The 26,494-nt window shown below is 37.4% G+C and overlaps 1 protein-coding gene and 1 long non-coding RNA gene across 4 annotated transcripts in view; one reads left to right on the top strand and one right to left on the bottom strand.

The window, feature by feature from the left end:
* The window catches only part of PCDH10 (protocadherin 10), a 58,487-nt gene extending 39,539 nt beyond the window's left edge, over window positions 1-18,948 (bottom strand). For 2 of the 3 annotated variants that reach the window (XM_032147251.2, XM_032147253.2), the window contains exons 1-4: window positions 16,304-18,948; window positions 14,689-14,747; window positions 14,033-14,139; window positions 5,707-6,012 (exon numbers count right to left, since the gene is read on the bottom strand). In XM_032147251.2, coding sequence (XP_032003142.1) covers window positions 5,707-6,012; window positions 14,033-14,139; window positions 14,689-14,747; window positions 16,304-18,934 — 3,103 coding nt within the window. In that variant the 5' untranslated portion in view covers window positions 18,935-18,948. The remainder of the gene's footprint in view (window positions 1-5,706; window positions 6,013-14,032; window positions 14,140-14,688; window positions 14,748-16,303) is intronic. The other variant, XM_058436761.1, reaches the window with a different exon arrangement.
* Window positions 18,949-19,982: 1,034 nt separating this feature from the next.
* LOC116463956 (uncharacterized) lies at window positions 19,983-26,465 on the top strand. The gene is made up of 4 exons (XR_004246826.2): window positions 19,983-20,054; window positions 21,810-21,887; window positions 23,334-23,475; window positions 26,288-26,465. It is a non-coding gene; the product is annotated as an uncharacterized LOC116463956 (long non-coding RNA).
* The last annotated feature ends 29 nt before the right edge of the window (window positions 26,466-26,494 follow it).

Here is a 26,494-nt window from a genome sequence, read left to right as displayed (position 1 = left end):
TTACACAGATGCCCTAGTTGGGTGCATTTCAATAGCTTGAATTAGTTTAAATTCTACTTCCCTATGTAAAAGTCTGTAGGTGTAGCTAAAAAAGAATATAACTAATTAAAACATTTTTAAAAAATTAGAAGAAAAGAATAAAGTTTGCTTGGAGGTATCAACAACTGCGTGTGTACATAAATGAATGAATAAATAATGACAACATTAATGAAATTTTGCATACTTTAAAAATTCCCATTAATTCATTTTTCATCACATAATTATTTATAGCATTTGTAATATGCATAGCTGGATAATGAGTCTAAATATGCCAAGAGAGTAATTGTACTGGGAAGAAAAATCGTAGTAGAGCTGGAGCAGATTTTAGCAAAGTTAATAAATGGTGAGAAAGCAGTTGCAAAACATAGTACTTATAATTGTGTACGTTTTGAATATTTAGAATATAAAGGTTGGGGTGAACCACAGGTCAAATTGTCAAAATAAAGTCAATTCAATTTGAAGTCATTAAAATGCCATTTTTAAATATTACAGATAATTATAAAGATAAATATATTGATAAAAGAAACTTATGAAATTGTTCTTTAACTGGGGGAATAGAAACTTCTTGGGTGAAACTAGTTCCAAATTACCCACAGGCACAAATTTTAAATGACTTGAAATAAGTCACAGAGAAGTACTGATGTCTGAATAAGTAAAAAAAAAAATTGCTTACAGAAATGACCAGATATTTATATATAAAACAACTGCTGTGTTTCATATCTGCACCTCAGAAGGATTTTTATAGCTTTCACTTTAAATTCTACTAGCTGAGATAGACGACTATACAACAACTAAAGAAAAAGAAACAAAATATTATAATATCTCATGTACCTAGTGTTACAGAGAAGTTCCCATCAACTGCTGCATCAGTTAGTTAACTGGAGGAATGACATGAACTATGAATAGATGACCATATTTCAGAGAAGTAGAATATAATAAAATTCACCAAATACAATAAAATAAGTAATATTTTAAAATAAGTAGCATAAAATATAATAAAATTCAGATAGAGAAAATGAACAGGGTTAAATTTTTTTTTCTGATGCCAAGTTACCATTTGTTTCCTATTCATGGAGTTGAAGGGAGTAAACTTTTTGATAATGCCAGATTTATTCATAATTCCTGGATAAAGGAATTTAATGAAAAAATAGAATGACTAGTGTATTTCTAAGGCCATAAAACTGTCCCAAAGAAATAAACTGAAAAAGTGAGAAAATTAGGTTCACCAATCTGTATGAATATAAAGAGTAAAAGAACAACAACAACAAAAAACCCACCCTCAGAAACAGAGTAGACAAAGTAGCACAACATGGAAGAGAACTAATCAGAAATTAACATATCAAGTTAAAAAGAAAAAATCCTACAAGAGAGGTCCACTCATTTAGTGGTGTATGGGCCTATATGAAAGCAAGGCCTTCTATAAAAATATTTATTTTTGGACTTTAACATTGGATAGTGAGGCTATATTTAAGTCATTAGAGGAAAATGCAAATCCTAGAGAAAACATTATACAGAGGTACATAAGTATGAGGGTAATGTGTATCAGTAAGAAAAGTCATTTTATTTTGAATTCTATGTATGCTCTTACTGCACTACTGAGTTCAACAAATTATGAAAACTCACAGAAGGCAGGCTGAGATAATGAAGGGATTGGAAGAAATGTTACTAAACAAAACATGTTCTACAATTTCAATCAACTAAAAACTTGAAGTGCACATAGACATAATATAGATGCCTAAAATTTTCCCCCAAATAAAGTCTATTGATAAAAGGTCTAGATAAGTTTTAGCAGTATTTTAAATGCACTGTTTTAGAAATTTATGTTTTTAATCATCATATGGGTGCATCAAGTTGAAATTTCAAGAAGATTAACAAGTTGGCAAAAATAAAATTAGGTCAGGAGACAACCAGAATGATTTTTAGTATACTTGGACTAGTCTAAATGTTGTATAATATGAAAGCAGGATGGGCCATGAAAATAAATGGTTCCCTTTATACTCTAGAAAGTTCCATTGATTTAGAAATTTAGTTATTATCATGCAGTTTTTTTCACTTTATTCAGTCCAATTTTTCATTGTATAACACTTAAAGAAATATTTTCACAAGTACATTTTGATGTAATTGTATTGAGTATCTTATGATTGTCTTCAATTTTTAGGAATTGATTAAGTTTATTGGCAAGAAATCAAGTATCCAAATAACACATACTTATGCCTTTATTACTGTATAGTTTAAGCTGATAGGAAGTGAATTTCATGTTCATTTACTGACAAAGATCTTAAGAGATGGTGTTCAAAATATAAAGCCAAAATCATAAGCAGGAATGACTACAAAAATATTAAAGTGTTTTAACTAGTAGGGTTTTCTGAAATCATACTAATAATATAACTTTTGTCAATTACATTCTTGACTTTATATTCATTTTATATTTTTATTTATGGAGATTATCCAGATGGTTTTACACATAACTTACTGTGCCATTTGAAAGACTGAATCATTTTAAATAAGATGTCTATGATTCTAAACAAATCATTAAAATGTTCATGATAAAAATGCAATGTTATTTTAAAACTCCAGAAAATATTTTTTCATTCTAACATGATTATTTAAAGTGCTATAGGCAATTATTAATTTTAATTAAAAATGAAAGTGGTATTTTAGTGTTTTTAATTATGCTAATGAAAATTAAAGGTAAAGTAAAACTGAAATTCATTAACATTTAAGGTAAATCTAAATATGGCATTTCTGAATATATGGTCATGATCTACCTGTTTAAATTTATTTACTCAATCTTTGAGTGTATCCCTTTGCTCCATATCAACTTAGCAAACTATAACATTATAGGAAAAATAAGATAAAGCAAGCTCAGAAAGTGCTCATGAATAACTCAGCAAGTATTGAAGGATGTGTTCAAAATTATTCCTGATTTTTAAAAAGTCTTCTTTTATTAAATACATCATGTATACTCTTCATGGGTCTTTTGTTAATACATTAAAATAAAAAGAAATGTAAATGTAAGCATATTTTTAAGAACATGAAGTACATTATTTAATGTTTGCATCCACTTATTTTTGTGTAAAAGTTGGTTTCTTGCAGTTTTTAGTTTTAACTTTAGCAATCAGAGGTATAGACATCAAAAGTTATTTGTATTGACAATGATCTCTTTTGTATTTTTAAGCATATCGTCATTTCCTTGTCATTATTGTATAAATGACAGTGACAGTCTCATTAGGCTTTTTAGAGCTTTACAAAAACATAACTAAATATACTGCTATTTTTCCTAACATCATATACATTATATTCATTATGAAACTGCATATTTAGCAAAAAAAAAAAACCCTACGACTTGAATAATTAAAACATTCTGATTAAAAGCAAGTAGTTAGTGTTAATTTTTAGCTTTTTTAATTATGTAAGGGACTTGCTTTAGACTTAGAAGATGACATTATTTCTATTCTGAATGAAAAAGTACACAAGTGTCAAAAACTATCACCATATGAATTTGAGGGGCAAAATGGTCAGGAATAGTTTTGTTTTAGAGTTTGTATTATCAGACTAACCATAAATTTTTTATGATTATTAAGTCAGAGTCATGGTGTAATTTTAAATATAATCGGATGACTCTAAGATGACATTAAATACTAAAAGTTAAATAAAAAAAAACAGTCTAGACATGATTAAAGTTGTATGAAGAACTAAGAAGAGTAGAAGTGAAAACAACAAAATAGCTATTCTTCTGCAAATTATCCACCACAGGTCACACGTCAACCCAAACCCTAAATTTTGAGCGGTGTGAACTGGCTAAAACAGATTAGGGAAAAAAAACTACTATTAAAAACTAACTCATTCCAACGTATATATATTCATATATATATGAATATATGTATATATGAATATATGTTGGAATGAGTTAGTGCATATATATACACACATATATATGAATATATGTGTGTATATATATGAAAATATGTATATAATGAATATATATGTGTATATATATGAATATATATATAATGTGCAAATAATTAAAATTTTCCTGGTGAAATAATAGATTCATTCTTTTGATTTTTAGCAACACACATAAATGTTAATAAATTTCATAATCCCTGAATCAGATTTCTAAATGAAAGACTAGATTCTTAAGAAATAGAAAAATTTGCATTAAAATATATGCAGCATTAATATTTTAATAATAAAAATTGTTTCCGTTAGTCTTATTAATAAAAAAATCTAGTCAGTAAAGAAAAGACATTTGTAGATGTTTAAAATTCCAGGTCTGTATGTAAGTGTAATTTCACCAAGATTAGTACTCACTAAGAGCAAAAGAGGGCAAGTTGATTTTCCCACTGTATTTGAAGTAGATTTACCTGTTATTACATGGTAAAAGCAAATATTTGTATTTATTTAGAAATGCAAATTTTTATTAATCTGAATCATATACCCTTCACTTTTTGCCTTGAAATGATTAATAATGTATTTCTATAATGTACATTCTTAGTTTAAGTGAAACAGTAGTTAAATATGCTGCTTAAAATTTGGAAAAGTTTTACTTTTAATAATAAATAAAATTTTGAATCCAGAATTCAGTTTCAGAGGCAAAGATCTCATCATGTTCCTCACTTATTAAAATTTGATTTTAGGCTATTTTAGTTCACTAGCATGTGTGGATTTGTGAGTTAAACTTAAGACATTAGCATCCAAATTGCATTTTTGACATCTCAATATTTCCTGTCTTTATTTGTTCTCTCTTTGTATAACTTTAAAAAATAAAGCAAAACAAATGATTTTTTGGTTCTGAAGTGCTAAAGTGGTACATCATGCTGGGGTATTTGTGGTTCTGAGTAATCTGAAAAGCTGAAAACAATCCTTCATAAAACACCACCTGACTATTGTTGTCACCACAATGTATGCATCTAATAAAAGACCATTCCTTTAAGCATATAACACTTGTCTATTTGCTTTATCTATGTCCAGGTTAGTAGTCACAACCTCAATGCATTCAGTCTTTGCTTTTCACATTGTACTTCATAAAGGCTAAAATAAATATTCTTCTGTTTTTTTCTTTAAGTTTTTGAAAACACTTACTTTTCAATTTCATCGGTCATAAAAGAAATGGTATATCTACAATCTGTCTCATCATTTGTTCTAGCTTATAAGTTCCACAGTTATTTTTGTAGTAGATGAAATAAAACGTTATGTAGGATGGATCTTCTATATAAGATAAGTGATCTTTTGATTGAGTTGTTATGAGTTTTATCTTTATCAAACATTATTTATGTAGTTTGACCAAGATATTAAATTGTCAGTAATATTTATCCATTAACGAAAAGAAAAATATTTCTATTTCTCATTACCAAGATCCTCAAAGGAAACATATTATGGAATCTCAAAGCATTTTTATTGTTCGCAATGATTATATAAAATAATCAATTTGGAGAACATAGTCTCATATTTTGAAAGAGCTGAGTGCAATTATTAATGTCTCAATGTTAGAGGAATCTATTATTTTAAATAAAGAATATTGCCCTAAAGTGCTGCCAGCATCCAGTCACTTTTATCTTTATTTCTTAAAAAAACCTGAACTCCATTTTTACCAAAAAGAGTGGAATGTTGAACTTTATCTCCTCAAAGGGAACACTTTAACAGAGCCCTTTGTGTAATACTTACTCAAATATGGTGGTTTGTAAGGCGCTCGCGTATTAGACAGCAGTCCATCCAGCTCCTTCCTCTCCAGAGTGCTGTGAAGGGCCTTCTCTTTGCCAAAGGTGGAGAAGGACCGCTCTGCCCCAGGCTGGGCTTCTGGAGTTTCAAACACTTCAGTGTCTGGAACAGAGTCCATGCCGGGAACATGCAGATTGCTGCGATAATCAGCAGCCTGGCGTCCATCAGAAGGGACAAAAGAAGGCATCCAGCACCGATCTGAGTGGCCCAAAGCTTTACATTCCTCAGTGCAATTGGAGAAGAGATCCATACCTGTAAGCAGAAAACAGAAACTACGGATGTAGTCTTCACCAACATGACCAGTTACTTAGCAGTGTAAGATAACGGGTAGCATAAAGGGTGACAAGTGAAGGTGTCTTAACAAATTTTTCCTGGCTTACCCTGACAGGAACCAAATATTGTTTTGTCTCATTTTTGTTCATCACTTTAAAAAGAGAAAATGATCTGCAAATGTAAAAGATAAGACTCTTCTGGCAAAGAGGCATCTGAGATAGATGTTTCTAAACTACTTGGGGTATGGGAAAAATATTGGCTCTAAACAATTTAAATAACTGGGAAATGGTGAATAAAAAAAGTACACATCTTTTAAAAAATCTCTTGTGAAGTTCAAAACAGATAAAACAACAAGGTGTAAAAGCTTTAAAATCCGTGATCCCTAACAATGATAAATATCTGACTTTTTCCCTTAAAAACAAATAAACATAAGAAATATGCCAAGCACCAAAAATGATATTTAGATTATGAAATTTGAATATGAAGCAGAAAGTGAAATTCAACAGAAATGTGGCATACACAGAGGAAAATCAGTAAAAAACAAGAATAAAACACAATTTCATTAGCAGCTAAAAGCATATTTTCCGAGGTTTCTAGGAAATGACTTCCTAAAGGTATTCCTCAATGACACTCTAGTAGTCCATATGACTAAAAACCACTTATCATTTACCATCTTAGACAAATCCAGAACAAATGACTGTAATTAATGAAACCAAGGTAACCAAATGCAGTGTAAATCAACTGCAGATACTATTGACAAATACCTTATTACTTGCTCTATATTGGAACACACTTGTCCTAGTCAACAGAGTTGTTTGCTTACTAATCCTATAATACCAAGATTTCAAAGGACAAGTTCAAATTTCATTGTCTTCCTTAGATTGACAAGATTACAAATATTATCTGATTATGATCAAGAAAGGTCATTCAGTTTCTTAAGCAAAGCATAAGAATTTTCAAGCACTACAGAATACTATTTGATATTAATGCTGATATATAGCACTACACAGAAAAATGCATACACAAAAATAGGATTTTAATGTTTTTCTAAACATAGTAACATATCTATCAGATATTTTAAAACAGGGCCGAAACAATCTCAACCTATTCTCAAACTTTAAATGGCTAAGAAGCTCCCCGGCTCACTGGCGTGGAGCTGGGTATGGAATGACAGTGCCTAATAGGCCACTTTATTTTTTAAATAATATTAAAAAAAGAAAAAATAATAAAAAAGTTTTAAAAGAGGATCAATTTGAAAAACAAAAGTATATTATTAGTCTGTTAAAACTAAAAGTATATTATTAGTCTGTTAAAACAAAAGTATATTATTAGAAAAGAAACTCAAATCCATGCACGGTCTGGAAAAACATTTTTTAAATCAAAGGAATAATATTTATTTAATGAATATACTTGATTGTTACTTCTATTAATATCACAAGTGATTTGAGCTCTTAAGCAAGTTTTTGGTTTTTAAATTCCTGATCGTATTCTGTTATATATTGATTTATGTGTATTTGTGTATATGTTATCTGCATATATAAAATAAAATGATTTTTCAAAATTATGAACACTCTGGTTTGTCTAATACTATCTAGATTATCTAGATTATCTAATACTTAACTCTAGTATTTTGGAGTTAAGAACAGCAAATTACATAAATTTTAAAAAGTAACACCAAGCTTCTTATCATATATTAGTCTCACTGCATGACTTTTTAAAAATTTTATATTAAACTATGTAGAGTGCTAAGTCTGACTTTGATTATAATATTTCACTGATAATTTTCCTGTATAAGTCTGGAAATAAATTACTGATCAGTGAACTGCTAAGGAACGGAAATGTGAGCTGAAGCTGGGATTAAGGAAACTGACTGACAACAGCATGTAAAACATGTAAATGTTTCACTAGACACCAAAGAAGCTCACTCCTTTATCCTATTTTTGCAAGAAGACATGTGAAAAGAAAAAAGAAAGGGAAATAGAATGTCCCTGATACACATTTACATACTAACTAGGTAGAGGCTACAGAACCAGAGAGAAGATTGATACTTTGATATGATAAATGCTGTCTATTTATTAATAGAATGATGGCGGAACATAGATTTTTTAACAGTAGAAACGTCTTTAAGAGTAAAATTATTATGAGTAATTATTTATTTTTAAAATAAACTTATATACTCAATTTGAATAGCTGATATAATTACATTCCAATATAAATTAGAACTAATATCATTTTTCTTCACATGATGACTAAATATCATTTTAAATATGCTAGATAAGACAGTATACAACCTTTCACATATTTTTTTTTTGCACCTAGGCCCAACTACTCTTCTAATTGTGAATATGACGATTCCACACATAATTTTAATAATCTACTATGTCAACATATATTAGGATGCTGCTTGATTTTGGTAGAAATTACTTTTATGTAGTTTATACCCCAATGTGCCTATTTTCTTATCTGGCAAGTAAGTTTTTCTTCTGCCTCTTTTGATTATTTGAGTTGGGTTAAAATTTCCTTAGATTACATAGTAAAGTTCACACAAGTTTAATCTGTATTAAAAATAAACTATAGCATGTGCATGGCAAAAAAAAAAAGTGAGGATATAGAAAAGTTTTTTGTTAAATGAACAGTATCACTCTACAGAGGCAATAAACATGTAAATAATGTTCTTAATAAATATATGAATTAATCCTTTTAAAGTAGAAGTCCTTTAGTAATAATATACAGCTTCATGTAACTAGAAGGAAAAGTAAGGTGGCTCAAATTGTACATAAATGTTTCACCAGTTTTATTGATAAGTGTACCTATTTCTCAGGAAGAAAAATCAGACATAGAAACAAACATTTAAAACATAATGTAAATAGTAAATCAATAAACTTAGATAAGTAACAGAAAAATTAATTAAAAATTGGTTTTTTCATTTGTTGTGTAGTTATATAGTTTGAGAGCCACATAAATTTATTCCATTACGATTCCTCACCTTCGGAAGATACTGTATAACTAACATTTTATCTTTTATCACCTGTCGGTAGTCCCATTAAATATAGTACTTCAATTACCAAGTAAGCAGAGGTATATTTAAGTTTTGTTGTGATAAATGACTTTATGATGCACAGGGATGCCAGATATTACAGTAGCTAGGATATATTAAAATGCATAACTTTAACACTGCTCTTGTAATTCTTTAATAGCTCAAATTGGCAGCTCAAAAGTTAATAAGTTTAACTTAATTTTTCTTTTTCTCATTCAAATGCCCTTACTATGGAAACTGTGGGATTTTACAACAGAAAATTACAGACCAAACCTCAATTAAATTAAAAAACAATTAAATAGACTTTAGGGATACAAGTGCAATTTTGTTATGGTGGTGTAGTCTGGATTTTTAGTGTAACCATCACCTGAATAATGTAAATTGTACTCATTAGATAATTTCACAACCCTCACCTGGCTTCAGTCTTCCCACCTTTCAGAGTCTCCAATGTCTATTATTCCAAACCTCAGTTTTGGAATTTTGGTAATATCTAATAAATGTTTCAACATATATCTTTTACTTGCAATCTCTTTTTCTAGTTATTTATTTTTTCCACTTTTCAGAAATAATCTGTTCTGCAAGTGATGACAGCTGACATGATAGACTGCCTGTTATGCAAAGATATATTTAGACAAATTTTAAAGTACATGGTTTTCAACTGGCTAGTAACTTGTTCTGTATACTCAGAGGCAGTGGATATTTCCATTGAGACCAAATTGTGATTTCAGAAATTTTAGAATTCAATTTGTGCTACTTTTTTGGTGACTGTCATAATACAATATTGCGTGAACATTTCTTTTTGTGCAACAAGCTTTCATTCAAAACGTTTATTTTTTTCCAAATATGATAAATTAATTTTAAAGAAGATATAAAACTTTTCATTTTTTGAGATTTCTAGTCTTCTTTTAACTACTTAAGATACATTAATTGTAACCACAAAAATTGCAGTATGTTTTAGAAAAACGTGGTTTTGAAGCAAATAGTTAACATAACTCACGCATGAAAAAATAAAAATATTCCCATCAAAATTTTCTCCCTACCAATAATCTTTCAAAATGTATATATTTTTCACCATTTCCTCTCAATATTTTGTCTTCTATATTGCTTCCAGTTATAAATCTCTCCACATTTTCAAGTTGCAGCTCAAAGTTTCACCAGCGAATAAGGTTTTATAAATACTGGTGTAAATCCATTTTATACATAAACCCAAAAGCAAATTTGGCAATTATCTAAATTCTTAATGGAGTTTGGAAATATGTATTTGTGTTTATAATAAACCAAGTATTCTATTGCTGATATTGTAGTAATGCAATGGCTTAATGCATTTCAATGATATATTTTATCTACTAATTTGAAATTGCTGACCAATCAAATCACTTTATTTTTAAAATTCATAGCCAAATTTTGACCATGTATTATATCTATATCTATAATTAGTTAGAAACTAAACATATTTGGAAGATAAGTTCTCCTATAACTGAAAGAAAAAATTATTGAAGAGAAATTTGACAATTTTCAGAGAATGTCTAACAAGTAATTCAATCACTTATTAGGATTCTGTCTTCAACATATTTTTTTAAAGGCACAAGGTATTAAAAAGAAATCTATAATTAAGCTTAGCATTATTGACAGTGTAGATATTTTATAATGGGAAAAGCAACCTCTCACTACTAAACAGATCACTTTAGATATAACTCAAATAATATTAAAATGTTTAAGATATACAATTTAAAATATTCTATCTGTATCCTAAAATAGAAGAAATAATTATGCTTTAATATAATGACATAATAAAGTTGAAAATATATTTCTTTAAAGTCCAATTCTTTGGCTATTTAAGCTGTGATTAATCAGTTTTTCCTCTTGTGATGGTTTATGTCTGCATTTACCACTTCTCCTTGGAATACTGCCATATCTAACCAATACATCAATAGTGCACTGAAAAAAACGGGAAGCACCTTGACAAGGCTATAGAAAGAAAGTGCCACAGAGCAGTGGTCAAGGCGAAGAATTTCACACATGGAGCCAGGTGCAGTGGAAAACTGAAAAAGCTTATGTGATTCTCTGTGCAGCTGCCTTCGTGTTTAAAGCCCTTCTATGAACAACATTGGTGACAGCAAATGGCTTAGAAAAAAGAAAAGCAAGAAGGAGGGGGTGGAAGATAGAACAACAACAAAAAAAAACTATTCATAAAAGAATAAATAGAAGGCATATCTAAATAAATAATACAGAATAATGTTAATGTAGAAAAAGAAATAGGAATAAAGAAAAAGGTAGGAAGTTTAAACAGGTGAAGCACTAAGCTAAACAGTCTGTACACTATAGTGTGGAATACGGTACAAACTGAAAGAGAGAATTCGGAGTCTTTATCTTTCCAATGTTAGTTTTGCTTGATAATCTAACTTTTCCCTACTAAAACCTAGTTAAGTGAGATTTGCTTATTATAACATAATGTTTTTTTCCTATCCTGAACTTAGAAAGCTATGCTATGAGTAATATTACCTAATTTTGCAAAATTGGAAGATCATTAATATCTGGGTTTACAATGAAATAAAACAGATTTATCTGAAATGGGCTTAAATTTTTGGAAATAGTCTAGCTGCTTGATGTGAGGTTTATAGTACATAACAGCAGTATGGATTGAAAAAAGTCTTTAAATGCATTTTAATTCTCTGCATTTGAGGTTTTATACTTAAAAAAGAAAACACTTCAAAATCATTCTTACAATAAAATTACACAATAAATCTGATTTCAATTCAGCACACAAAGGTGCAATCACTTCTTAACATAAGTGCTTTATTACAATCCTAAAATAGCTATTATTGTGCCCAGTATGTTGTGGCTGCCCTGTAACTACTAATGAGATACATAAAAGGATTGCTAATTCTGTAACACTTTTACATGTTTAAGAACTTAAAGACACGAAAAAAATTTTAACATTTTGATAAAAATAAATACTGCCTGGCTGAAATGTTTTCCACAACACATTTTAACATTTTAGTATTCTTTTAAATGCTTTGACACCTCCAATCATTTGAAAGAAACATTACAGAAATGGTAACACCAAGTGACTGTGAAATAAAGTAGCTACTGGGAAGACGCACTGATAAGAATATGTTCTCATCTATCTTCCAAATTTGGCTCTTTTGCAGATGTTTATTCATCTCTCTTTCTTCAGTTAGGTTATTATGGGTCATTATGTCTGAGGGACTAAACTAATTGAAATGTTCATTGAGATTGAAGTGCTACAGGAAAAACAAAGCGGGGCGTGTGGGGTGGGAAAGGAGTAAAATGCATTCAAAGAAACATGCTACAGATACTCTTTTTAAAACATTCAACATTTTGTTTTAAAAGTTTTAAAAGGTTGACAGTTAAATTAGAAACTCTGAAAAAGAACAGGAATGAGCAATGCTAAATGTACAGTTTTTAAAGATGACAATAAATCATATGCCATATATGGGGCAAAAATGAAAGGGACTTTGTACTCACATATAAACTTCTGGCAAGATCTGGTTTGTTGTCAGGTTCCCAGACACTAAATAGATGCTCTGTTCACTTAGCGTGAAGGCCCGCAAGGGGCAGAGACCTCCGGGGATTCTTGGCAGTTCTCAAGTCTCATTAGGCCTGCATATTAATGACTCACAGCAATATAAAGAGACCCTTGAGCAGCCTTTTTTCCCTTCATCCTGCGTGGGTTTCCCAAGGCTAAGGCAGCTACAGACACAGCGCACATTAGCCAAGTGAGAGGCTTGTAGCAACCATTGCTGCCAGGCCACCATGGGGTGTACGCTGCCCTTTGACACACTGCCTCAGCACCATCCAGAGGTCCACCAAGTGTGTTAAGGAATGGGTGCTCTCGAGGACTAATATCACCTTGAAAATAAGAACCTATCACTCTATGGTTATATTATTAAGTAAAATAAAGGTCCAGTCTCAAGAGAGTTGAGTTGAACCCACAGACAGTCTAAGATCGACATTTTCAGGAGTTAGAAAAGTTGACTAGCCTTTCTATTTCTTCGTGTGTCAAATAAACACAAAACTAGATAGAAAAAGTAAAATATTCAACAAACACCCATCAAAGATGAAAACCAAAAAATTAGGAAGGACACCAGAAGTTTATTAAATCATTTTCATTTTAACATACATATTTTATTTCATGTAAGAGTTTCCTTTTAGTATTAGTAATAAGAGTTACCAGGACGTCATAAAACTTGACTTTCTAAAAACAAAAGTAAAATAAAATGAATATATAGCACATTGAAACCTATCAGTGACTACCATCAAGCCCACATACAAATATACTCAGAGTTCACCTTTTGATGTGTCATGGACCCTGTTGAAAATATGAAGAAACCAAGGACACTTCAAAAAATACACATTATCACATATTACCTAACGTTCTGAAGCCTAAGACTCAAGATTAGAAACTGTTTTCAATCCATTAATGACTTTTAATCACCATTACTTTTCTCATTCAATACTTGGTGGTGTGTAAAATGCATTGCCCTGGAAAACAAGAAATGTGGATTCTAGTCTTCAGTCATCCATTTATCTTCTTGTGACCTTGGGCAGGTCAATCAATTTTATCCATCTTCAGTTATCTCATCCATAAACAAATTTAAGAATACCTTAATTGACTGAAGACTGGTAACTGGACCAGGTGAGAGAGCTATGTCTTTCTGTATGCAATGTGTCCATTAAAGAACATTACATAAGCAAGATATATTTCGTATTCTGACACTCTCCACAATGAATTCCTAACATTAACTCTCCAAAGGAACACTGCATTTTTACAATTCTCTTTAAGTCTGCAATTATCAAAGTAGAGTGACACTATTTTTCTGTAGAGTTACCAGCATTAAACCTATGGAAAATTGCCTAGGACATCATCCTTCCTAGGTTTATTTTTAAAAGCAAAAACTATAAAAGTTAGCATTTAGATTGCCCTTTGATCACACTTACCAGCTGACTGGGCACGGTTGGTGGCATCATGATCACTATCTCCCTGTTCACTGTCTCCATGACCACTGTCCTTAGAGCTTACTATGTCGGCTTCCTGGAATGCAGAACTAGAAGTACAAAAATGTGAATATTAGAATAAAAAAGGTGAAGAAACAGAGAAAACATTCTTCTGCCACCACATGGTCACAGATGGTGCTGCAGACTCACAGACCTCTTTCTTAGTTGGCTTTGTTTCTGAATAAAGCTAGCTTTTATAGCCTAAGCATAACTATTTAAAAATGATCGATTAACAGTCATTTTGAGCACTTAAGTCATGTAAAGTTTAGGCATTATTCTATAATTGGAGCTAAATACATGTTTATATCATTTTCATAAAATAGACATACATTTGGAACAGTGAGGAAGACTATCAGAAACTGTGTAGGAGTGTAAATTGACAAAATATTCAAATATATTTTAAGGGTTGTATATATATGAAATATAATGTATAATTTTTAATGTATTGTCTAGGAAACACAATATAGTTCATATTTATGTCCTGCCTCAATTGAAAATATTTTATACATTTTAATTTTAATTTAGAATAATATACCTACTTCCTGCTTTTACTAGGCTGTAAATTGTCCATTACTGCTAGGGAAAAAAAGAGTCCATACCTGTTAACTCGGCGAGGTCTGTCAACTAGATAGCTGAGCTCTGCTCGCTGGTGTTTAGTCTAGGAAAAAAATAAATAAATCAAGAGCATTTGAATGCTATGGGTTGAACTAGTAGTCTACTTTTGAGGTTAGGAACTATAGCTTAAGTAATTGTATATATTTTTATGAATTTCCAAGCTCTCCTAAGACCTCATCCTAGCGATTGCTGTGTAAGGGCAGGAGAGATATGCAGAGACACTTGAATCCACATTTTAGTCACTTGTAAAGGTTAAAAAAAAATTGGCTAACTTTAAATGTGTGTATTTTTTTAAAGAGAAAATGCAAATGACCTCATGGCTAGAGCTCATATACTATTGTCTCTAACAGAGTCAACCTGTTTATATTCTGCTGTTTTTTTTTTTTTTCAGTGGCTTAAAAAAGTGTTTAGGTGCATACTGGTTGACACAAGAAAAACAGCACGCTCAATAAGCAAAAAGTTTGGATATTTTATGGAATTATGTTGTTGTTTATTTTCAAAATGTGCTTAAGATACAAATGAGCTGTACAAATATTCATGAAAGTCAATTAATAATATCTAAGACTCAAATAAAATAACCTGCCAGGAAAGGAGTTCATAATCCTGCCCGCCCCCCCCCCCCATTCTTTTCCCCTCCAAAGGCCCTCTGCATTCGCCTCCCCACCTCTACCACCCACACACCTTTCCGGTCCAAACTTTCTTTCACATAAACCAACTTTGTTCTGCTCCCAACCCCCACCCTCCAACTTTGTCACTTCTCCATCCTTTTAAAAAGAAGTCAGAATTGACAAGCCAAATTCTTTTATGAAGAAAGCCAACAGCAGCAATTTATCCAAAACAGTGGCAAGAAGGTGATTATTAGCTAAAAAGATATATTTAAGACAACAATTGTTTAAGCCTTTCGTTAGTTTACTCTTAACAGGGGTTTGTGCCAACGCAGCTTCATTCAAATTCACACTGTGTGGACGCTCGGCTTCAAGAGCGTCTGTAAATGCTGTCCCGAGCCGAACTGAAGGCTTTTTTTGCAACCCGAGTTCAGAGGACAAGGATCTGGTAACTTGTTCACTAAAACATGCATTCGAGGTTAGACAACTGTGTAAAGTTAAACAATCTATAGCTTACTTGTACACGCGACTGAAAGCATCGTTAAACAAAGCAAAACAGAGCCAACTTTATTAACGCCTGGGACAGACGCAAAGAAAAAAGACCTTTGCCAGTGCTAGAAAGTAAGTCCCTCCTCCACATTTCCCTCTCCCTTCACGCAGTTTCCCTTTATCCCCAGGTTACTGAGAAGGGAAAGGACTGACAGGAATTAAGGTTTTAAAGGAAAGATTGAAGAGCAAAGGAGGGAGCTCCAAGGTGGCAAAGTACCAAGGGGACGTAAATGAAAATAAATGTGAAAGGGTGGAACAACGCGAAAGTTAGGTTACACACGAAGGAGTGGGAGAAGGTGACCGCCCATCTCCGCTCCCACAACGATACACATAAGCTAATATCCTAAAAATAGATACACAGTGCACCAGAGATACAAGGGCCGGGCTAGAGGAGGCTTTCTGATGGAGGAGATGAGAGATGGTGGTCCTTTCGCTTCAGCCTTACCTCGTTGGACAAAATGCTTCCGTTGGAGATGATATCAGGCTGCTGGTCGGTGTAACCGGTGACGATGGCCCCGCAGGGGTTGTGCTCAGTGTCTGTACTCCGCGAAGGGCTGCAGGGCTTAAGAAACATCAGGTCGGTCTTGGCGGACTCAGGGGTCAGGCATACCTGGTAGCAGTAATTCTGGTTGTGGTGGTGGGAGCCAAAGCCCCCGGACTCCTCCACCGGCACCTGGGCCGGGTTACTGGGTACATTGGAGCTCTGCACCAGCATGATGTCCGACTTGCTGAGTTTCTTCTTGCGCGCCCGGGCTTGGCGGCCACAGCAGGTCGAACCTCCGCCACCGCAGCAGCAGCAGCAGAGGCAGCAATCGCTGGCCAGACAAGTGTAGATGTTGAGCTTCTTCTCTTTTTGACAACGCACGGCCAGCACGATCATGGCCAGCAGGAAGATGAAGGACACCGAGCCCAACGCGATGATGAGGATGAGGGTGAGGTCTAGCGAGGTTTCCCCTCCGCCAGAGCGGCTGGGGCGCTGGTGCTCTCCTGACCCTCCGCCTCCGCTCCCTCCCCCGCCCTGGGGCTCCACGGCGCCATCCACCAGCTGAACCACCAGGGTGGCGGTAGAGGACAGGGGCGGCTGCCCATGGTCGCGCACCTCGATCACCAGCTCATAAGGCCGCTGGGGGTCGCGCTTGGCCGGGACTCGGCGTGCTGTGCGCAGCTCTCCGGTGCGCCAGTCCATGCGAAAGAGGTTCATTTCGTTGCCACGCACGATGCTGTAAGTGAGCCGGGCGTTCTCGCCGTCGTCCGCGTCCACGGCGGCCACGCGGGTGAGCAGGTAACCCGGCTCCGCCGAGCGGGGCAGCACCTCACGCGCTGGAGTCCCGTTGCGCCCTGGTAGAGGCGCCACGATGGCAGGGGCGTTGTCATTTTGATCCACTATGAGGATGTTGACAGTGGCGTTACCAGCCAGCGCCTGGGGGCTGCCAGCGTCCCGGGCTTCCACCTGAAAACTGAAGTCCTTGAGCTGCTCATAGTCGAAGGAGCGCAGGGCGTACAAGTAGCCGTTCTCAGAGTTGATAGAGACGTAGGTGAAGACGCTCATGCCCTGGATCTGGCACTCGAGGATAGAGTAAGCAAGCTGGGCGTTGGCGCCCTCATCGCGGTCGGTGGCGCTCACCGCGTAGATGTAGGCGCCAGGCACGTTGTTCTCAGTCACATACACGTCGTAGACCGGCTGGCTGAAACGCGGCGCGTTGTCGTTCACATCCGACACTTGTACCTGGATCGACTTACTGGTGGAGAGCGCAGGCTCGCCCCGGTCCCGGGCCACTACGGTCAGGGTGTAGGAGTCCCCCGCCTCTCGGTCCAGGGGGGCTTCGGTAACGATGGTGTAGTAATTCTTAAAGGAAGACTTGAGGCGGAAAGGCACGTCTCCCAGTAGCTCGCACTGCACCTGCCCATTCTCCTCTGAGTCGCGGTCAGTCACGCTGAAAAGGGCCACCACAGTGCCGGGCGCCGCGCCCTCGCTCACCGCCTCCTTCACGGTGCTGAAGCTGATCTCTGGCGCGTTGTCGTTAGCATCCAGTACTCGCACTAGCACCTTGCAGTGCGCAGGCACGGCGTTGGGGCCCAGGTCCTTGGCTTGCACGTACACTTGGTATACTGGGCTCTCTTCATAGTCCAACTCGCCGCTTACCTCCAGTCTGCCAGTGCGCGGCGAGAGTCCGAAAAGCTCCCGCGCCCGAGGCGAAATGTGGCTGCTGAAGGAGTACACGACCTCACCGTTCTGGCCCTCGTCCGGGTCGGTGGCGTTGAGCTGGATCACGAGAGTGCCTGGGGGAGAGTTCTCTGGTAGAGACACAGTGTAGACGGGTTGGTCGAAAGCGGGCACATTGTCATTGGAGTCCAGCACTCGGATGGTGAGTAGGGCCGTGCCGGTGCGCTGCTGCTGGGGGGGCAGGCCTGCTCCCCCGCCACCTCCCCCTCCTTCTCCTACTCCTCCCCCACCTCCCCCGTCCACCGCGGTCAGCACGTAGCGGTGCACCGCTTGCTGCTCTCGGTCCAGTGGCTTCTCCAGCACCAGCTCAGCGAATCGGTTGCCATCCCCCTGGGTCTGCACGTCCAGGGAGAAGTAGCTGTTGGGGGTGATCTCGTAGTCGCGCAAGGAGTTGGTGCCCACGTCTGGGTCGAATGCGCTCTCCAAGGGGAAGCGAGTGCCTGGCGTGGCGCTCTCAGAGATTTCCACCGTCAGGTCTGGCTCCGGGAAAGAGGGGGGGTTGTCATTAATGTCCAGCACCTCGATCTCCACCTGGAACAGCTCCAGGGGGTTCTCCAGAAAGACCTCCAGGTGCAGAACACAGGAGGGGCTCTGTTTGCAGATTTGTTCGCGGTCTATTTTCTCGTTCACGTACAGCACCCCTGTCTCCAGGTTGAGGTCCAAGTACGGGGTCCTTGAGTTGGGCACCGTCTGAAACCCGCGAGCTGAAAGTTTTGTAATGTCCAGACCCAGATCTTCAGCGATATTCCCCACGAAAGTGCCATGTTCCTGCTCCTCCTGTACCGTGTAGTGAAGCTGGGAAAAGACTCCTTCCACCATCCAGAGCAAGGCAAACAATAATAGCACAATCATCTCCAAAAGGAAAGGAAGTAGCTTCCCGCAGCCAGTCAGCCACCCAATCACCTCCCCCACCACCACGAAAAAAAAAAAAATCTGAAAAAATACAAATAAAAGTGAGCTACGTGGGGGCTCCTGTGGCTTTCTGTCTTTAAAAATCTTACTCCTTTTGCTTCATTCTAGAGCTTCCCGCAATCCAGCCTCATTTTTTTAAATCTAAGCACAGGAAGGGTGACAGGCGTCCCCTTTCCTCATCTGTAATCTTTCCACTGACCAATTAATAAAATAACGATAATACAATAGTCAGCGTCCTTTATTCCGACAGTCTTGGCGCAACGCGGCTCTGGCAAATCCCAAAGAGGAAATTTCGATATTTCAAGACTGTCCTCGGTCTGTCTTCTTGCTGATGGGAGGAGAATGAGGAGGAGGAAAAAGAGGAGGAGGAGGAGGAAGAAGAAGAAGAGGAAGAGGAGAAGGAAAAGGAGATGCTGTTGGCACCGTTAAACATGCCTCTTAATGTCAACGGCTGGCAAATGCAAAAGGGCTTAAAACCAGCGATATAATTTTGTGCCGGAAAAGCACAGAACGGCTCTGCAGCTTAAAACTTTCATTCTCTTCATTTCTCCGGATGGATGTTCTTCTTGACATTTTTTTCCTCTTTCGCTCTATTTGTATTTTTTGTCTTTCAGAGTCTTGGTTCCCTCTGTCCTCATCTCCACCGTTACTTGCCTCTCTGTAAGTGTAATGAGCAGTTTCTTTTCTGCTGTTTTCTTCCCAAGCCTCTTTCCCTCTAACCTGTCTCTTTTTCCTTCCAGTCCTTCCTTCCTCCTGCTTCAGCCTCTGAGCCTGTGGTCTGGGCTGGCACTTTCTGAGCTCCGAGCGCTCGGCTTCTCCGTTTTTGCGCAGCGCCCTCATTCTGCCAACCAATCGCCGAGGAGTACCACCCACCGGGCTGCCGATGATTGGCCAAACCGGCCGCCAAACAGACACGTCACGCGGCACCCGAGCGGGGCGGGACAGAACTCTCGCCCGAGCGGCCGGGGTGAGTGTGAGTGTGAGAGAGAGAACAGCCCCGCAGGTCCCGAGGCGCTGGCTGGGGACAATGCCGCGGAAAGTTCCCAGTCCCCAGCCGCAGGTAATGGGGAGGGAATAGAGAGGTTCCCCTGTTTGCATCAGCAAATGCGAAAACATAGTAGCAACAGCCGCGGTATCCTCTCCTAGGAGCGGGATTTCCAATGATGCTAACATTGTTTTTCCTTTAAGGTATTTTCCCTAATACGGATCATGGAAATAAATCGAGAAGGGGAAAAAGTAGCGCAGGGCCCACTAATTGGCAAGGGTTACCTAATTAAGGGACCCTAGCAGAGACTGGCAGGGCATTTAAAAAGTGGGTATTATATGGCATGTGTCAATCTAAAGGTGAGGGGTCTGACGGGGCCGTGAGGAAAGGGGCGAAGCATACGGAGTAGGGGTTGGAGGTGACTCCTGAAAAGCGGAGGAATTCACGCTAAAGGATGTGGGCTGACAGCGCTTACAGACGGGCAGACGCGTTCGACGTGCCTCTTTCCTCCCTAAATACATATTCACAAAATACTTACCAAGTAGATTAACTCACTCGAGGACCTAGCTTCGAGCCGTGAGTGCGTTCATCAGTGACTGAGCAGTTGATTTGAGCCGCTTCCTACGAGCCCGCCATCCTAACGCCGGGCTCTGGGGCATCCGGCACACAGAAACGCCAAGCGCTGCAAAGCGCCTCTGATATCCCTGCGCCTTGTGCGGCCAAGTGCCACGCAGCGGCTGGGAACACTGGCTATTTTCTAATTTTTTTTTTGGCAATTGGAGATCGATCCCTCTACCCACCATGCTAGATTAGACCACTGATTTCTGCCAATCCTGGGGTCAGCCCGCGGGGTGAGGACAGTGGGGCGGCGGCGAACGCGGGCGAGGTGGGGTGGTGGGCAGGGACCGTGCACACGAGGGGCCCGAGTGTGCACCGCTGCGGGTATCTGCGAACACGTTTGCACATGCACGGTACTTGCATCCATCCTCCCTGGCCCAGGGCTTAGCTCTGTGTAAGCCCCAGCGGAGCCTCCCTGAGTTCCGAAGGACGCGCTTGACCAGCTGTGAGTGCCCATTCCGGAGGCGCAGGGGCAACGCGGCACATCCACATAGCTAGTTCTTGTGAAGTTAAAACACAGCGCGAACTCTTTAATGCTGGAGAGTGGATAGAATGCCAATTCTCTAAGGAAAGATATATAAATGTATATTTTTAATTAATGGGCCACTAGCAAGGAATTGGTTGTTTGATCACGAAAGAAGCCTCTATTCAATCTCCTTTTTATGCAAAGAGATAGGAAGGTCCTTTGCTGCTTTCTGGTAATGAATGACCCAAGAATACCACCACCACAACCTGCGGGAAAAGTAGAGTCGTTTTCTGACCCGGAGATACGTTGCCATTCCCTCCTGGCAGGGAATTAAGGAGGGCTAGTGTCCATGGGCGTGATTGTAGCCTGAGACGTGCTTCTGAGAGTCCCGCGAATGCACGTCTACTGCCCTGATTTCTGCGCCCCCACTCCCCGCAACGCCTGGTCCCCCCGGCCCCTGCACTTGGCTCTTTCATGAAGATGGGTCCTGCCTTTGAGCGCTTAGAAGGAAAGGATGCCAGCAAAAATGGCTAATCCTTTTCCAGCTGCAGTAAATTGAAGACTGGCCAAAGCCAAACGAAAACCGCTGCAGTTAAAATGATTTTAGCATCACGTCTGCGGCTGAGAATGGAGCGGCAGTGTATAAAGGGACCTGTGGATCAATGAAAAGGAGATTATAGTGTATCTGAATATTAATACGGTATTGCATCTGTACTTCCACCCCTCCCCCCTTTCTTTTTTTTCAGATCTGCAGAATTGAAATGAAATGTTTTGAGCTCCTCAAGCTGACTCGTCAGAATCCTGGAGCCTTTTAAAAAATGACGGTAATTTTCTAATGCGTTCATTTGTACGTATGGAAACACTTGTGTGTGTGCGCGTGAGTGCGCGCGTGTTTGCATGTGAGAGACATGCAGCTGAATGACAATGCAGATCCAGAAATTGGGGAAGAGGGTTTCCACCCCCGAAATGTAGATGAAGTTTGAGCTGACTTGGGGCGTATGCTGAAAGCCAGAGAGGTTCCAGAGGTGGAGATGAGATGGCCAGATTTGCCTGTAAATAATCACTACATCCACTGTAACACTTGAGCTGCTTTTATTTTTTTTATTTTTATTTTTTTTGGTAGCAAATGTGTTTGAATGGAACTCTCTCCGCAAACGTGGGTTACAGGCGTCTCCTAGCGGCGAAATCAGCATAGGGCAGGCCAGAGAATTTTGCTTTGGAGAGCTCGCCTTTTGGGGGCTCAACAAGATTTCTTGGGTCATAGGGGTCTGTGTCCGCACCAGCGTCGCTGAGCCCAGGCCCCCTAGAGGTCTCGCCTCTCCGACTCCTAGTCTCTGTGGCGCCAGCCAGGGACCGGCGGGGTGACGGTGGGGTCTTCTTCCCGGCAGAACAGAACAGAGCCTGGTCCTCCGCCTCCCTCTAGATAGCTCCAGCCAAGGGCAATTCCAAGAGCATTTTGTTTGGAGCCAAGATCACATAGTGGCATTAATAGCCTTCTGTGCCCCTTTACCCTAGAGCCTTTAAAACAACCATGCCCCGTCACCCACAAAACAAAACAACACTTTAAATTTGCCTTTTAAAATGCCTCTAAAATGTAACAGGTTTACTTTTTCCCTTGCTGTGCCAATCAAACAGATCCCTGCCTTTCGTTTTTCTTTTTCATTCTTACTCCCGTGGACCCCAGAATTTAGTGAGATGAGGTTTGTATATACGGCAGCCTCAGTAATGAGACTAACTACCTCTTTGAAGGGTAGAGCATCATGTATATTCTTTGGTCCTCAATCCCCCCGTTACTGGAGCGGAAAAGGAGAAGGAAATATATTGTACCTAATCCCTTCTTCACCCTCCCTCGTTCACCCCCAGGAGCGCAAACTGTTTGAGCCAGGACAAACTGCACCCTAAGAAACAGAGGAAAAGCAGTTTTATTATTTGGAGAGAGATTATCAAAATCAGTTTTCATAAAAGTCCTGGTTTATGTATTAGAGTGATAGTGCATATTTTTTATTTCATTGGGCTTTAAGTGCAGCAGAAACAGAGGGGCGCTAAGGATCCCACAAGTGTGTTTTACAAACTTTGAAACTGGGTTAAGGGATTGCTTTCTTCTCTGCCCTTTGCTGCAAAGGGTGGGGCAGAAACAAGTTTGTTAACCAGCCTTTGGATAAATGAGTGTTTGCAGTGATTTAACATGACTTGAAAGCAATTTGTTTCTAAATCCTCTTATTATTGCTATGTGCCCAGAGCTTTGAGGGAAGTTTTTTTTTTTTTTTTAGAATTGGAAGAAAAAATTACTTTATCAATAACCAGGCTCCACCAGGATTGACCTAGATGGTTGTTCTTGGCACTTGTCATTCTCAGCAAGCACAGCTCAGAGAACAAATACAAAAGACCCAAAGTACATTGCATCTTTTATGGGTAAGCGTGAAATAGGTTTATTTGTGGTAGTGTAATCTAACTTAAGAGGTGGGAAGACAAGGCTTTGGAACCAATGCCACGAACATTGTGTTAGTTTTTGTTTATCTATAGTAAAAAGTGAATGCTGACTGGAATTTCTGGGAAAGATTTATAGCATATGCAATTTTAAGTATTCAGGTAACTCTTTAGTTACTGTGTTTTAATCCTTCAAGCCCATCAGAGAACAAACCAATCCTTGTTCTTGGGATTGAAAATACTAGATATCCCATCAAGCACCGTTATCTTGATATTGAAAGTAGAAATGTGCTTCTCCATTTTGTTTAACCTAGTTAATATTGGGGTGGCTTCACATTTCAGTGCCTTTTCAGTTATCAAGCAGGGCCAACATTTTGTTAAACTCTAAACAGTGAATTAAAAGCACTGAATGAGCTGAAGCAGCCCTCTAATGCAAAATGACAAATTGCACTTAAGCAATACATGAACAAAAAATGATTTATGGATTTCTACAATGGTCTGAGCAAATGAAAGCAACATGAATTATACATCCTAATGCTCAGAATATCATTTTCTAATAATACTGTTTCAGTTCAGATACTATACTCTGCTCCTTTCTATAAGAGAAATTGATCAATAAGAGGTCCAGGAATGTTTTTAATTTGGGCACTGTTTTGTGATACTGATTCCAAAGTGTGTGTGTATGTGTGTGTGTGTGTATACATATGCATATGTATATGTGTGTGTGTACATATATTTTCTTTTGGTTTTGGGGAGGTGGGTTGATGACGGACATTAAACATGCATTCTTGTCAGATTCTTCACGTATTGTGTCTTTTGGTGGTAAATAGTCCTTTGAAAACTTTTGTTTGTTCCGTATTATCTTTCAGAATGCAAATAAATAGATTTCATTCAAAATGACAGTCTTTATTGCCTTATGACTTCTTTTTCTAAAAATTAAAATGTATTACCTCATCATACCCTTTTCTTCCATTGCTTTGGATATTAAAATATCTTATTTCTCCAAAATGTCTCTTAACCTCTTTATATTTGTTTTATCCTCTCTTTTTTCAGACCATTGTTTTATTCTTTAGAGCATTAGAAACATACCTGGGCTAGTAAAAAGGTCATGGCACCTTAGTTTTATAGCCTTAGTAGACAAAATATACACTATGGGTTGTCTTAAATTACAGAAAAAAAATCAGTCAAATAAAATTGTATGTGCTGTTTGTGTTTTGAGTCTGAAAAATACAAAAACCTAGTTTCCTTTGTGTTATGATGATTGACTACTCCTAGCATTTTTATTTAACCATTTGTGGTTTGTGTAAGTGGTTATTTTTTGGGAGGTATGTAGAATTTTAAGTGAGGGTGGTGTCTGTGCTGTGTTGCATCCTCAACCACAGGAAACTGCTTAATTACCCAGAGGCCTCTAAAGTCACATTATTAGGCTTAATCTTAATTATCCAGGTTTATTTAAAAAAAGAGAAAAAAACATTGAATCCCCATTTCTGCTTTTGACAGCATTAATAACTACTTTTACTGAAAGATTACTGAAATGAATGATGTGATTAGGATTGTAAATAAGAACTAAAAGACATCACATTTAAAAAGCCAGCTGCTTTGCTTAACAGGGAGATGTGTGGGTTTTACTGACATGCCCCAGAGATAGAAAATGAAGCTTCAAATATAGAGGTCGATACAGAACAATTTCAAAAATTAATTGCAAGTCCTGATGAAGTTCATATGAGTAAGAGAGAAGTTGTCTAGAAAGAGCTCTTTTTTTTCCTTACCCAATGGTTTTACTTTTTATTTGATAGTGATACAAAACCTGCATAGTTTTAGTGTTTGCCTGGGAAGTATAAACTATTTTCTTAAAGGGAAACCCCTTGAGTTTTAAAATACAGAATAAGATTATTCTGTATAATAAGATAAGAACCCAAATTGTGATTAGGGTGGCAAGTCGTAGAGCTATATTCTTATTCTTATAATAAGAACCCAAATTGTGATTAGGGTTGTAAGTCATAGAGCTATATTCTGAAGAGTTTTAAAACATTATTGGGGACAGACATTATCAAAATAATATAAAACACAGCTTGAGAATTACATTAATAATTAGAATTACATTAGAATTAAAAGAGTAAATCAGAACAAACAGTAAAACAGATACTTCAATTAAGAAAAAGTATTTCTCTCAGTTTCACTGCCTGCTTAGTATAACTCTTTGTATAAGAAACATGATTTCCATGATATCTTATTTAAACGGGCTTGGCAAATGCTGTACTTTGTTCCTCTATTTTATTGCAATTTCATCTATTCTTTTTAGGTGAAAGTTACTAATGGTTTTTAAGCAGCTTAATATTTACCTAGAATTGTTATGTAAATTATATTTGGTATTCTCCATCTATATAGGTTTTATTATCCCAACATTATAATTAATGTTATAAGGATGTTCAGAGTTTAAGGAACTCACTACATTATTACAGAATTCAAATCCAGATCTTTTGCTGCCCATATACAGGCTCATTTTATTACCCCATGGGCTTTCTTCAGTCTATCTGAATTTAATTTACTTAGGAGATAAAACAAACAAAAATCTCAAATTAACTTAGAAATGGAGTTAATCCAGATTTTGGACTGACAGAAATGCTGATTTTATCCTAGTCAAATTGGCTAGTACATTACTGAGTTGAGTGATGGAGGAATTCATAAATATGTTTGAGGGTTTCCTTCTTCAGGGATTTTTATCAGTGAAACAAAGCTTGAATATGTTTTCTTACAAGAGAGTGATATTATAACCAGTCATCTTTTTCTCATGCAGAAGTGCCCAGTGTGGAATTCATAGATTTCAAGGAAGGAACAAGAAAATTGATGAAACAAGTTCAAAAGAAAGGTACCTGTGCCTCAACATTCCTAAAGAACACTGATCAGTGATCCCAGAAGCATGCCATGTTCTCTTAATTCATCAGCGATTGAAAGCAAAGGAAAATCAAGAAATGTACGCAGTTTACACGGTGCAAATATCGGT

The sequence above is a fragment of the Hylobates moloch genome, unplaced genomic scaffold, assembly GCF_009828535.3.
Source record: "Hylobates moloch isolate HMO894 unplaced genomic scaffold, HMol_V3 SCAFFOLD_3, whole genome shotgun sequence".
NCBI classification, from domain to species: domain Eukaryota; kingdom Metazoa; phylum Chordata; class Mammalia; order Primates; family Hylobatidae; genus Hylobates; species Hylobates moloch.
Note: the sequence above shows the minus strand (reverse complement) of the source record. Positions and strands in the feature narration are given on the sequence as shown.